This window comes from Marmota monax, unplaced genomic scaffold, assembly GCF_021218885.2.
Source record: "Marmota monax isolate L192 unplaced genomic scaffold, Marmota_monax_Labrador192_F-V1.1 WCK01_AAM20220418_F8-fsc01374, whole genome shotgun sequence".
NCBI classification, from domain to species: Eukaryota; Metazoa; Chordata; class Mammalia; order Rodentia; family Sciuridae; genus Marmota; species Marmota monax.
Genome location: NW_026693129.1, coordinates 2,626 through 16,253, shown reverse-complemented (window position 1 = coordinate 16,253; position 13,628 = coordinate 2,626). Strand labels below are relative to the sequence as shown.

Genomic DNA, 13,628 nt, shown 5'->3' with positions numbered 1-13,628 from the left:
ATATACAAAGATATGAAAAATTGTACTCTATATGTATTATAAGAATTGTAATGTATTCCACTACCATGTATTTAAAAAAATAAAATCAATAAAAATAAAAAAAATAAAAGTGTGCTAGCATTTAAAAAAAAAACCCAGTTCCCCTTACAAAAACAATATTCATTTCTATATTTTTGTGTTCACCAAAAAAGCCAGATAAAACCATCAAGATCACAATAAACTCAATAAATATTTGTTAATAACAAAAAGATTTTGCTTTTCTTGCCAGAGATAGCACAGTATAAATACACATTAATGTGTGTGTGTGTATATATATACATAACTTTATATACATGTATCCAATATAACTCTCAATATATGAACATACATATATGTACATATACATATATATATATATATATATATATGTTCTAATTTAACACTACCATCCATGCTTTCATATGATCATGGCCCTGGGGGCACCATAAGTGAGAGATGAAGAATTGATTTCAGTGTACCAAACAGTACAAGTGTTTCCTCTCAGCACAATTCACAATAGCTAAACTGTGGAACCAACCTAGATGCCTTGCAATAGATGAATGGATTAAAAAATGTGGCATATACACACAATATAATATTACTCAGCAAAAAAAGAGAATAAAATCATGGCATTTGCAGGTAAATGGATGGAGTTAGAGAAGATAATGCTTAGTGAAGTTAGCCAATCCCCCCAAAAAACACAAATGCCCAATGTTCTCTTTGATATAAGGAGGTTGAGTCATAGTGGGATAGGGAGCAGGAGTATTGGAGGAATAGAGAAACTCTAGGTAGGGCAGAGGGATTGGAGGGGAAGGGAGGGGGCATGGGGTAATTAATGATGATGGAATGTGATGATCACACGAATTGATGTGAATATACTATGTATACAACCAGAGATATGAAAAATTGTGCTCTATATATGTAATAAGAATTGTAATGCATTCTGCTGTCATATATAAATTTTAAAAATTTACATTAAAAATAGAAGATCCCTGTTTGAATAATGGAACCATATTGCAGAGTAACATGCATGATATAATAACTTTTCATGTAAAACTAAATAAATTATACATATTCTAGGTGAATGTATCACTGAATGCATACCAAACAGAAAACAGCAATAACAAAGTATTTACCTCCTACTAAGAGGTGGATTAATGGGTATCTTCAAACTTACAGATATTGTTATAAATTTTTTAACTCAGATAATCATGCATTATATAAATGAGAAGAAATAATTTAAAAATTAACTTCTAGAGGAACATAAAGTCTATTTCAAGGGGTGTAGTGGACATTTAGAACTCAATTTTTTTCTGTCAATTATATTTTTCCATGCAATTCACCTACTTGATGCAATCTAGTGAAGCATTCACCCACTACCCTTTTCATCAGAGAGGCAAGTCCATTATACAATCTGCTATTTCAACATCTTTATCCCTCTGTCCATATTTTTTGTGTCAGAGGTTAACAAATATTTAATATAAGGTCAAACCACGCAGTATTTTTTAAGTTATATCAAATTTACTTTAAGCTACTATATAAAAACAAACATTTTGCATATGGATAACTACTATGGGATCTTTCCATACATATATGGAACACTCTGCTTATGAGAGCTCTCTTTTTATTTGGCTACTACTTTTGGTTGGATTTCTACCCAGGTGCATCTAAAATAGAGAAATACAGGAAGGGCATTGCTTAAACAGATATTTTCAATAGAATAAGTCAAATGAAAGAGAAACACTATGAGAAATGATGTATTAGGACAGAGTGTTCAAAATTAAAGATGTGTACTATAAGTTATAAAGTAATCACTAAGGTAACAGAACAAAAATTGTTTCATAAAAATATGAAAAAAGTACATCAAAGTGAACCCCAAGGTAGGATATGAACTCTGGATGATAATGATGTGTCAATTTAGGTCCATTGATTATAACAAATATACTACTATGATGCAGGATGCTGGTAATAGGGAGACTATGCATGTATGAGAGCAAGGGATATATGTAAATCTCCATACCTTCCAATCAATTCTTCTGTGAACCTAAAACTGTTGTAAAAAAGTCTTTTAAAAATTCAGTAAACAGATGGTACAAAAAGAAAAAAATAATGATAATATATAGAATAAAGAGAAAACAAATAGCCATAAAGTAGATTTAAACACAACTATAACAAGAATCAAATTATACATAAATGATCTGTATTCGTTTTTTTACTGCTGCTACAGCAAATTACTGTACACTTAGTGACTTAAAACAATGCAAATTTATTATCGAACAATTCAGTATTAATAAGTCAGGCACAGGTCTCATCTCACCCAACTAAAACCAAATTTAGGGCAGGATTTCCTTCTGGAGACTAAAAGAGAATGTGCTTCCTTGCTGACTGGGGTTGTTGACAGAACCCAGGCCCTTGTATATTTCAGGACTGAGATCTCTTAACCTGCTGTCCATTACCTGAGGCCTGTTGGAGCTCCTAAACTGACTATATGCCTTTGCTCATGGTCCCTTCATTCTGTGCTAAAGGCCACCAAAAGTCAGAGTCCCTCTCACACTTTTAAGTCCACCTGCCTCTTCTTCTGCCTCAAAAACTCTCTTACTTCTGGGAAATTTTCCCGGATTTTAGGGCTCATATCCTCCAACGGGGCCCACATGGAGATTTCAGGATCTCCCTTTTTGAAAGTCTGTTGATAACCTGATTCCATCTGAAAACTGAACTAGCATATTTACAGGTCCAGGGATTAGGGCATGGCCATTTTTAGGAGAACATTCATGTGCCTACCACATAGTCTTAAAGACAGACCAGACTGGATGAAAAAGAAAGACCCAACTATATGGTACCTACAGGAAGCCCACTTTAAATACAAAGAAACAATCTGTTAGAAATTTTAAAAAAGAAACAGAGAAAGAAAGAAAGGAAGAAAAGAATTGATCAACCACCCTAACCCAAAAAGAGGGTGTCAGCAAAATGGCATTCTAGAGGACTCTACAAAGCTGTCCCTCCAGAAACAGGATTTAAAAAAAAAAAAAAAAATGGTAAACTTTCAGAATCAGCGGCTTTGAAATTCTGGATGACAGCCAAAAGACTGCAGCAACCAAGCAAGCAGTTCACCAGGAGGACACTGTAGAGAGCCTTGAGGCCTTTCCACTTACCTTGCACCATCCCAACCCCAGCAGTGGCTTTGGAGATATGAGGCTGTGGACACGGTGTGGGCACCCAGTTCCAGAGGAAGAAGAGCAGAGGGAATTCAGTCTCCACCTGTCCGGGAGTCAGTTCCCTGAAGGTCAGTTGCCAGTGGCTTGGCTTTGGTTCCCTTCACCCAGAAGTTTCTCAGGGAGTCTAGAGAACGAGCCACGCAAAGGTCTTGCTCAGGAATGCTGGAAGGCAGGCTGGCGCGGGGCTTACGGGGCCTTCCAAGGGTCTCAAGCCTCCAGCCTAGCGCCCCCTGGCGGGGAAGGAGGGAAAGGCGGCCAGCCGGCAGGGGCGGCACTTAACGGCAGCCCAGGGCGCCAGCGACGGTTTTTCCGTTCAGTCGGGCACCACCCGCCGCAGAAGCCGTTGCCAGCTGGGGGACCGGCTGCTTTGCTGCCCTCCTGCGCCTCCGCCTCTCCCGCCACCTGCGGGGCGCGGCAACAGCAGGTCTCCAGGACCAAGTTCATGCCTGATCGGACCTGAACCCATGACCCTGAGGGCATCACGAAGCCCGCAGCTAGGAGTTTCCAGAGCCAACAGGGGACTAGGTGCTGTTGGTGAGTAGCTGGCTCTCTCCACAGGCATGGACGGTGCCAGGAGGACAACTGGAGTGGAGCAGCCTGGCTCTGCCGCCAGAAGGAAAGTTTATGAATAGGCTGGAGTCACAGTAGACTCTTGGGCATATTTGCCGACCAAATCCAAAAGCACAGAACAAATGCTTACATCGGTACACTCCCTGATATTTTAAACAAATAGAAAGATTCTGTTGGTATAGGAGGGAAGAAAAAGCGGTTCAAATGACAGATGCAATCAGAGTTCTTCACAAACTAGGGCATGCAGAGTATCTGGAAAAACGAAAATCACTCTGACCATTAACATCAGCCTTACTCCTGTTTACTGTTGCACCCACCGTAGCCCTGACACTCAGATTCATGTAAATCTCGCTACCAATACCTCAATCCCTAACATATTATAGAAATACTATTTATACTAGCCACATTAGCCATGTTGTGTACTCTATTCCCTGAACAGAATGAGCATCAAAGTTTAAATATGCATTAACTGGAGCACTACAATCTGTAGCACAATCTTTTATGTATGAAGTATCTCCAGCTATTATCCTTCTAACAGTTCTATTAATAATGGATTTTTACTAATTAATATTCAAGAACATGTATAAATAATCCTCCTAGCCTGACATCTAGCCATAATATGATTGCTTTCAACACTTATTGAGCACCTTTTGATTTAACAGAAGGTGAATCAGAACTCATCTCAGGTTTTAAAGTTGAATATGCTGAGGCCAGAGAATCACAAGTTTGAGGCCAGCCTGGGCAACTTAGTAAGACTCTGTCTCAAAAATAATGTAGCTTGGTTGTAGAGCACCTCTGGATTTAACCCCCAGTATCAAAAAAGAAAGGAAAATGATACAGGCCCATTCATAGGTTCATAGCTGAATACACTAATAGCATTATAATAAACACTTTAACTTCAGTTCTTTTCCTAGGAGCATTTCACAATCCCCATATATCAGGATCTTTACTACAAACTTTGTTATTAAGACTCTTTCTTTTTTAAAATATTTTTATTGTTGTTCATGGACCTTTATTTATTTTACTTATTTATATGCGGTGCTGAGAATCAAACCCAGGGCCTTGAACATACTAAACAAGCACTCTACCACTAAGCCACAACCCAAGCCCTAAAACTCTCTTTTTAACTGATACATCCTATCCATGATGTATCATGGACCACCTTATATATCTATTATATACATATCTACCACTAACACTAGTCCTGTGCATGTGACACCTCTCAATACCCATTCTTCTGTCAAGCATTCCCTGAAAACATAAGAAATACATCTGATAACAGAGACACTGTGATAGAGTAAATAATAGAGTTTTAAGTCTTTTTCTTTCCAGAGTTGTAGTTGTACTCTTAAGAACTCAAAATTCTTTATGCTACTAAATATATCACATTCTACAATAAGGTGATCTGAATAAGCCATCTGATTCAAACAATGGAAATACAAATGTCCCTTCCCGTCCAGGTAATAATTCCTTGTTTATAACTGCTGCATAGCCCTCTGGGTTACCATCTCTAATAACACAGAGTTGTGAAAACCTTTCCTACCAGGTGCAATATCATAGGGGAAAAGATTCTATATTTTCCTTTGCAAACAACTGAATGACTCTTGCAAACTGTCTGAAATTGATATGCAGGGGTTTCAAATATTTTGCAAGTTTTACAGATGCTTTCAGATCTTTTTTTTTAAAGGCATAGGCTAGTTTAATAAATAAAAACTATGGATTTCTTTAAGAACTTTGTCTCCCTCTCCTTGTGTTATTTTGGTCTTCATTTTCCACAGCATTTTCTAAGTTTTTTTGTTCATTTGACATTGTCTGTGGTTCATTTTATAAGATCAAATTGCTTATGAGAGTCATTACCATCAAAATTGTTTTCTTATTCACAGAATTAAGATACTCAACCAATCCTTCTGTAGTAAAAATGAATGAAAAATATTCTTGGTACTAAAAGAATCCACCAATCCCTAAACACATTTTCATGGAATCAAAATGTTAATGCATAAATTGCAGACTGAGGCCACTTCTGAAAGGTCCCATCACTTAACAATGTACTTAATATGCTATTTTGAGAACTTGTTATCTCATTTGCCTGAATTTTCACAGCTGGTCTTATGTCATTAACCACCCAATATGGTTGTATTCCTATAACTAGTTTGTAGTGTCACATGAAGTATAACTCTACAGAGAGTTGATGACTTTTAGGAGAATACTATTAATAAAAAAAATAGTGAATACATTTTATCATGAAAAATATATTCATGGAATTTGATTTAGCATACTGTTAGGGTTTAGACATCAGGTACCCCACAAAAGCTCCTATTAATGTAGAAAAATCAAATGTAAAATGATTGGATTATGAAAAATTTAGCCTAATCAGTCCATCTTAGTGGACTGACTGGGTGGTACCTGTAGACATGTGGGGCATGGCTGGAGGAGATGAGTCACTATGGGAACGTCCTGAAAAGGCTTTTTTCCCTGTGTTCCTTTCTCTTTTTTTTTTTTCCTCTGCTTCTTTGCTGCCATGAGGAGAGCGGCTTCCCTTCTATGAAACTATGAGCCCCAAATAAACTTTACTTCCTCTAAGTTGTTCTTGTTAGGTATTTTGGTCATAGCAAAACAAATACCTGGCTAAAACACATACTTTTCTGCCATTTTTTTAATCTATTTTCTCTCTTTATACAGAACCCTATTTCCCTTTTTTTCCTATTACCTTAGAACCCTATTTCCTTCAATGTAAATTGTTCTTAAAATGTAATTTCAGTTTTCCAATTGCATGATACTTCTTCATTAACTTCTGAGCTTACCAGTAGCCACAGGATTAGAGTCTAACCCTCACTGTCAGGGAGTGATGACAGCGTCATGAAATGGCCTTCCTGCTATTTGGCTGTTACAGTCATCAGAATGTTAGAGCACCTTCAAACATCCTATCTAGTTTTCTAAAGTACCAATATATACTGTTAGCCACATAACTAACTGTTGGACCACTGGAACATACCTGAACTCATAATTTTTTTCCTCTTTTATTTGTCTTTTTTTTTTTTTGGTAGTGGGGATTGAACTACCCAGAGAGATGCTCTGCCACTGACCTACACCCCCAGTCCCCCCTTTTTTTATTTTTAGACAAGGTCTTGCTGAGTTGCCAAGGTTGGCCTCCAACTCAACCTCCTGAGTAGCTGGGATTGCAGGTATACACCATTACACCCAACCATACTTGTCTTTATATTCACTTAAAATCAAGAATCCTGTCTAAAACACATAGATAGCTGGTTTAAATTCCTGTACTTCCCACCCAGGTCAGAAAGGAGTGGGGAGAAAGAACTTTTGTCTAAGATGTGCGAGGGAGGAAAGTGAACAATCATTTTTTTATGTAGATTTTAGACTTCAAGCATTATTGTAACTGGTGAGACTCATTTCCATCAAAATTGTTTTCTTATTCACAGAATTAAGATACTCAACTGGTGAGTATAAAGTAGAAGATGATTATGCTTTAACTTTTGCTCTACAAATTGTTTACCCTTTAAAATATCATTTTGTAAAAGTAGAGTGCTGTTAATAAAAACTCTCACCATTTTTTCTTTTTTTATTAGTACTTTATAGTTATACATAGTAGTTGGGTTCATCCCAACAAACACATACATCCTTGGAATTTAACTTCGGTTTGTGAGCCTCCTGAACATCCTCCATCTTCTTTCTCATTTTATTTACTGTATTCTACTAGTCTTTCTCTTGCTCATCTGTTTATTTAAATTTGATTGGTTCTTCCTACTTATACATGAAGGTGAAATTCCCTGTGGTATATTTATATATGCATATAACATGATTATTTTAAGAATTCTTTCTGCATTGCCTCCCCTTTCCCATCTCTCCACTCTCCCTCTCCATCTTCTTCTACATTACCAATCTTCCCTTTATCTTTATGGTTTTCTGTTCTTCCCTTCTCTTTCCTTTATTTTACATTAGCTTCTGTATGAGAGAAAACAGTCAACTTTTAAGTTTCTGATTTTGATTTATTTCACTTAGCATGACATTCTCCATTTCTACCCATTTACCCACAAATGCCATAATTCCATTCTTCTTTATGGCTGACTAGAATATAGTTAGATAGATATCACAATTTCTTAAGACAGGCTATTGGGTTAATTCCATAGTTTAACTATTGTGAATTTATGCTGTTATAAACATTGAGATGGCTATGTAACTGTAGTATGCTGATTTTAGATATTTGGGGAAAATACCAAGGAGTGGGATAGCTGGGTCATATAGTGGTTCTATCCCTAGTGTTTTGAGGAATCTTCATACTGCTTTCCAGAGTGGTTTTACTAGACTGCAGTTCCACCAAAAAATGTGCAAATATACCTTTTCCCCCACAACCTTGTCAGCATTTATTATTGTTTGTATTCTTTTTTTTGTTGTTGTTTGTTTGTTTCAACATGTTTATTACAACAGTTACAATTCACATCTGACTAGCTTTGTTTCCTCTTTCCCCTCCCACAACCATGTTCATTGGGCCATTTCCTTATATTTGAGCAATCAATGTACTTTCAGCACACATGCCCAGCAGTACTTTTAAGTCCATTCTTACAGGGTGCAAAATGGATTTCAATAATTTATACAAACAAGTGGGTTATGCTCAATCACTGCAATTTTAAGCTACTGTACACAGGAATGAAAAGGTTATAGAAAAGTGCCATAGCAACAGTGCCTTAAGAAAGGAGAAAAAGAGGAGCCTTAAAAAAATGGATAAAATCAGATCAAGGATTTCAGAGGGAAATGGAACACATGGGAAATGAAAAACATTTCTCTGCAAAACAAATGGAGAAGCACTGCTCTTGATCAGGTGCAAGTGTGGAAACAGTTGTTTCATGATATTTTGTACACTGCCCATATGGTTCAAAATCGTATCCTTAGACACAGATCGCCTGGTGCTTGCACTGAATTTTTGAAAATGCAAGATTTCTGAATGATAAATTAACCCCCCCCCCCCCAATTTTTTTTTTAAAGCTAATTTTGCAGACAGGTTTACATGTAAAAGGCTAGGTATTTAGCCACCTTAGCATTGATTAGTTTTGGATGTCTAAGCTCTGTTACACATGGCTTCCCATGGCTTCACTCTACAAAACATATTTACAACGTGAAGAATACATCTACAAGAAATCTACATTTCAAGGGTTTTACAAATCAATCTTGTATCTTTCCCCTGAATTGACTCTCACAGACCCCGTCCCCTTGTCATTTCCTTTGCACAGCTTAACGGTCCAAAGTCTACTTAAATGCAGCTCAAAAATGTTAAGACTGGGCAACAGATTTACAGTTCCTGTACTCAAAACCAGGTGCAATTATATTCACATCTTCACACCATGAAGGAATTCTGATTTTTTAGCTTTTCGAGTTCCTTAATTTGTTGTCTCAAAAATAGTATCCTTTGCTCTCGCAAAGTTGCTTGAATTTCACATACTCGGACTAAAGATCTTAAATCTTTTAATTCAGTACAAATTTCTGACATGTGAACGCTCCCCATGTTATGAGCTTCTTCACGTAATCTTGATGCCTGCTTCTCTGCATGATCTGCAGGCCATCCTTGAACATGTTTTATGAGATTTTCATTGAAGTGTGCTGCTAGTGTAGGTGTTAATGAACACGCAGGTCGGGCAGATGAATTCTGTGGTACAACTGCTGCATTTGATGCATTACTACTAGAAGTATGATTTGGACCAGGTGATGGACTTCTCTGGCTACTTGAGCGCTGAAGACTTCGAGGAGAAACAGGTTCATGACCTGGCTGCTTGTCAGCAGGTACAGGCTGCTGTGTGGCTGATTGTGACACTGGTCCTTGCTTAACTACTGGAGTACTAACCTTTGGCTGTGATGAAACTGGAGGAGTACTAATCAAAGGTTTGATAGGGACTGTGTTAGTTTGAGGTGTGCTTATTCTTGGAGACACATAGGATCTTGGGGATGAAGCATCAGACGTTAAAGACATTGGAGACTGATTAGATGGCTGGGCTTGAGTAGAGAGCTGAGCAGCTTGAGAAATCAGAGATGTTATGTTGAAAGCAGATGGTCCAGCAGTAAGAAACTTATGAATTATAGACTGCAGTGAAGCTTGTGTCACAGCTGCTGTAAGAACTTCATTGATTTTGGATATGTCCACATTAGAATTATTGAGCTGCAGCGTGGCTTGCAAAGCAGGAAGCAACTGTCTAAGCAGATTTGGGTCCTGAAGTAATGGAGGTATTGGTGACTGTGGAACAGGAGAAACAGGGACTGCCGATGCAGATGTTGGAGGTGCTGATGTGGGATTCAGTCCAGAGGCAGAAGAAGTGGAAGGAGTTGTGCAAGAATGTGATATCAATTTGTCTCCTGATGTAGACTTTCCACTGGCAAACCCACTAGTAGCTGTTGCTTGCATCACCTCTCTTCTGTAATCCCTATCTTTTGGGAAGCTATTAACTGCCACCTTATTTGCTTCTTTTTGTCTCTGCTCTCTTTCAAGCCATTCTTTTGGTTTTTCCCATTGTGAAACTTCTGTTCGACAATTGTAGTAATATTTTTTCCCAGACGAGCTAATGTGCTCAGACCAGTCATCTGCAGAATCATAAGGTGCATCTGAAGTTTTGCTTGGATTATTGCTTGGATTAGAAGAATGTGAATTTGAACTATGAAGAGCACTATGGTTGTGTGAATTTTCTTGTGGAGAGTAACTGGTCCCACCTTCCCTCTCTCTAACTCTGTGAGTATGCACATTTTTGGCCTTATTGTGACCTGTGCTGTCACTATATTTGTTTTCAGGACTATCAGATCTCCGCAACATTTTATTTGGTGGTGAAGGATCTGCGGCGTCTCGCATCTTTTCATGTCTGTGATCACCACTACTGGGGTGACTCTTCGATGAATACTTAAGTGCCTGGTAAGGCTGCGAGTCCCCCCTCCGGTCGTGACAGCCATCACTGAGTCTCTGCTGTTTCCTCGCATACATTACCATCAATGCCTGGCCTGTGAGTGTGTGTCGGGGAGGGGGGAGGGGGGAAGAGCGGCCGCGAAAGGCGGGCGGGCGGGCGCGCAGGCGGCGGCGGGCGGGCGGCAGCCCCGGCACCAGGGCCAGGCGCGCCCTGGCGACTCTCAGCACCTCCCCGTTACTGGCGCCGGCGCTCCCGGGCCATCTCCCTCGGTCGACACCACGCTCACTCTCAGCCCGGGCAGCGGCGCCAACTACACGGCGGCAGCGCGAACCGGAGGGAGGGGGGTAAGAAGACGCGTCCGGCTCAGCTCTGTGGAGAGCGACTGCTGCCTCCGCCTTCCTCTCCTTCGGCTCCGCCGCCTCCTCCCCTCCTCCCCCTGCCGCCGCCGCCGCCGCTGCTGCTGCCTGGTCCTTCTCCTCCTCCCGCCGCCGCTGGTGCCGCTGCTGCCGCTCCACCAACTACATCCGGGCAACTAGGACGCTGCGGCCTCTGTATTCTTGATAATTGTCATTCTGACTATAGTAAGATGAAATCTTAGTGTAGTTTTGATCTACATTTCTCTGATTGCTAGAGATGCTGAACATTTTTTTGTACATTTGTTGGCTATTTGTGTTTCTTCTTTTGAGAGTTTTCTGTTTAGTTCTTTTTCCCATTTATTGATTGGACTTTGGGTTTTTTTTTATTTTTTTAAGCTTTTTGTATATTCTGGATATTATTCCCTTATTGGAGAAGTAGTTAGCCAAGATTTTCTCCCATTCTGTATGCTTTAGGCTCTTAATCATTTGCTTTTCTGTAGTAGTTTAATAATATACCACTTGGCTTAGTTTCTTGTGCTTTGGGTGTCTTTTTAAGGATGTCACCTAGGCTCTTGAGGGTTGACTCTGTTTTCTTCTAGTAGTTGCAAGGTTTCTGATCTAATTCCTGTATCTTTGATTCATTTTGATTTGAGTTTTGTGCAGGGTGAGAGATAGGTATACGTATAAAAATGAAAGTAGGACCCTATCTAGTTTCCCCAGCACCATTTGTTAAAAAGTCTGTCTTTTTTTCAAAATGTATTTTGGCATCTTTGTCAAATATTAAATGGCTGTAGGTAAGTGAATTTATCTCTATTTGTCTCTGTGTCTTCTATTCTGTTCCATTATTCTTCATGTTGATTTTTATGCCAGTACCATGCTGGTTTTTTTTACTACAGCTCTGTAGTATAATTTTACATGAGTTATTGTGATTCCTGCTGCTTTTCTTTTCTTGCTTAGTATGACTTTGGCTATTCTCAGGTTCTTATACTCCAAAGCATTTAAAAATTATTTTTCTAATTCTGTGAAGAATGTCATTAGTATTTTGATGGAAATTATATGAATATGTATATAGCTTTTTGTAGTGTGGCCATTTTGACATTAATTCTGACTATCCATGGTGTTTTTTCATCTTCTAAAGTCTTTTTAAATTTCTTTCTTCCATGTTCTATAGGTTTCATTGTAGAGCTCTTTTATCTCCTTGGTTGGATTATTTCCCAAGTATTTTATTTTATTATTTTTCATTTTTATTTTGGGGTTATTGTGAATGGGGTGGTTTTCTTGATCTGTACCTTGGCTGAATCAGTTTTGGACTCTAGGAAAGACATTGATTTATGGGTGTTGATCTTGTATCCTGATACTTTGATGAACTCATTTATAAACTCTAAAAATCTTTTGATGGACGTTGTTTTCTATTTGTTTGTTTGTGTGTGTGTATGTGTTTTTTTTTTTTGTCTTCTAGATATAGGATTGTGTCATTGGCATACATAGATTGACTTCTTTTCTTTCCTATATGTATCACTTTGATTTCTTTTTATTGATTTCTGATCACTCTGACTAATGTTTTGAGAACTATAATGAATAGGAGTGGTAAAAGTTGACAACCTTTTCTTCTTCCAATTAAAGAGAAAATGCTTTTGGGTTTTGTCCATTCAGTATAATGTTGGCTTTTGGTTTGTCATAAATGGCCTTTACAATTCGGAGGTAAGTTCCTTCAACTCTAGCTTCTCCAGTGTTTTTAACATAAATGGGCGTTGGGATTTTGTCAAAGGCCTTTTCTGCATCTGTTAAGATGATCATGTGATTGTCATGCATAATTCTGTTCAAGCTGTGAATTACATTTATTGATTTGTATATATTGAACCAACCTTGTGTCTCTGGAATGAAACCCACTGGATTATCTTTTTTATATGTTTTTGATGCAGTTTGCTAATGTTTTATTAAGGATCTTTGCATCTATGGTCATCAGGGATGTTGGTCTATAGTTTTCTTTCCTTGATGCATCTTTGATTTTGGAATCAGGGTTATTTATACAGGCTTTATAGAATGTACTTGAGAGTGTTCCTTCCCTTTAAATTTCATGAGATAATTTGAGAAAGACTGATATTAGTTCTTCTGCAAATGTCTGATAGAACTCAGCTGAGAATCCATCAGGTCCTGGTCTTTTTTTGTGTGTCGGAGGAAAGCTTTTTAATTGCTAATTCAATTTCAGTACCTGATATTAGTCTGTTTAGGTTTTTTTATATCTTCCTGATTCAATTTGTAGAGGTCATGTGTCTAAAAATTAGTCCATGTCTTCCAGATTTTCCATTTTATTGGCATATAAATTTTAAAATAGGTTCTGATAATCATTTGAATTTTAGAAATATCTCTGATGATATTTATTTTTTCATCTCTAATCATGTTGACATCTCTGTCTTTCTTTTGGTTAGTTTGAATAAAGGTTTATCTTATCTTTTCAAAGAACCAAATCTTCATTGCATTGACCTTGTATATTATTTTCTTGTTTTCAATTTCATTGATTTCAGTTCTGATCTTAGTTATCTCCTATCTTCTACTGTATGGGGAATTAGTTT

The 13,628-nt window shown here is 38.0% G+C and overlaps 1 protein-coding gene, 1 long non-coding RNA gene and 1 pseudogene across 2 annotated transcripts in view; 1 reads left to right on the top strand and 2 right to left on the bottom strand.

Annotated features, from left to right (window-relative positions):
- LOC124099799 (uncharacterized) overlaps positions 1-3,458 on the bottom strand; it is a 51,037-nt gene extending 47,579 nt beyond the window's left edge. Inside the window, exon 1 of the long non-coding RNA XR_009227858.1 lies at positions 3,171-3,458. This is a non-coding gene — a long non-coding RNA (uncharacterized LOC124099799). The remainder of the gene's footprint in view (positions 1-3,170) is intronic.
- A 64-nt stretch (positions 3,459-3,522) lies between these two features.
- On the top strand, positions 3,523-5,400 carry LOC124099800 (diphosphoinositol polyphosphate phosphohydrolase 2-like; annotated as a pseudogene).
- Positions 5,401-8,785: 3,385 nt separating this feature from the next.
- Positions 8,786-10,820, bottom strand: LOC124099796 (WW domain-containing adapter protein with coiled-coil-like). Its single transcript, XM_046455018.2, has one exon. The coding sequence runs from the start codon at positions 10,780-10,782 to the stop codon at positions 9,151-9,153; it is 1,632 nt and encodes a 543-aa protein (XP_046310974.1). The 5' UTR covers positions 10,783-10,820; the 3' UTR covers positions 8,786-9,150.
- Positions 10,821-13,628: the final 2,808 nt, after the last annotated feature.

What these genes read in the sequence shown, in the direction of transcription:
- LOC124099796 (XM_046455018.2), bottom strand. Translation starts at nt 10,782, where the DNA reads ATGGTAATGTATGCGAGGAAACAGCAGAGACTCAGTGATGGCTGTCAC.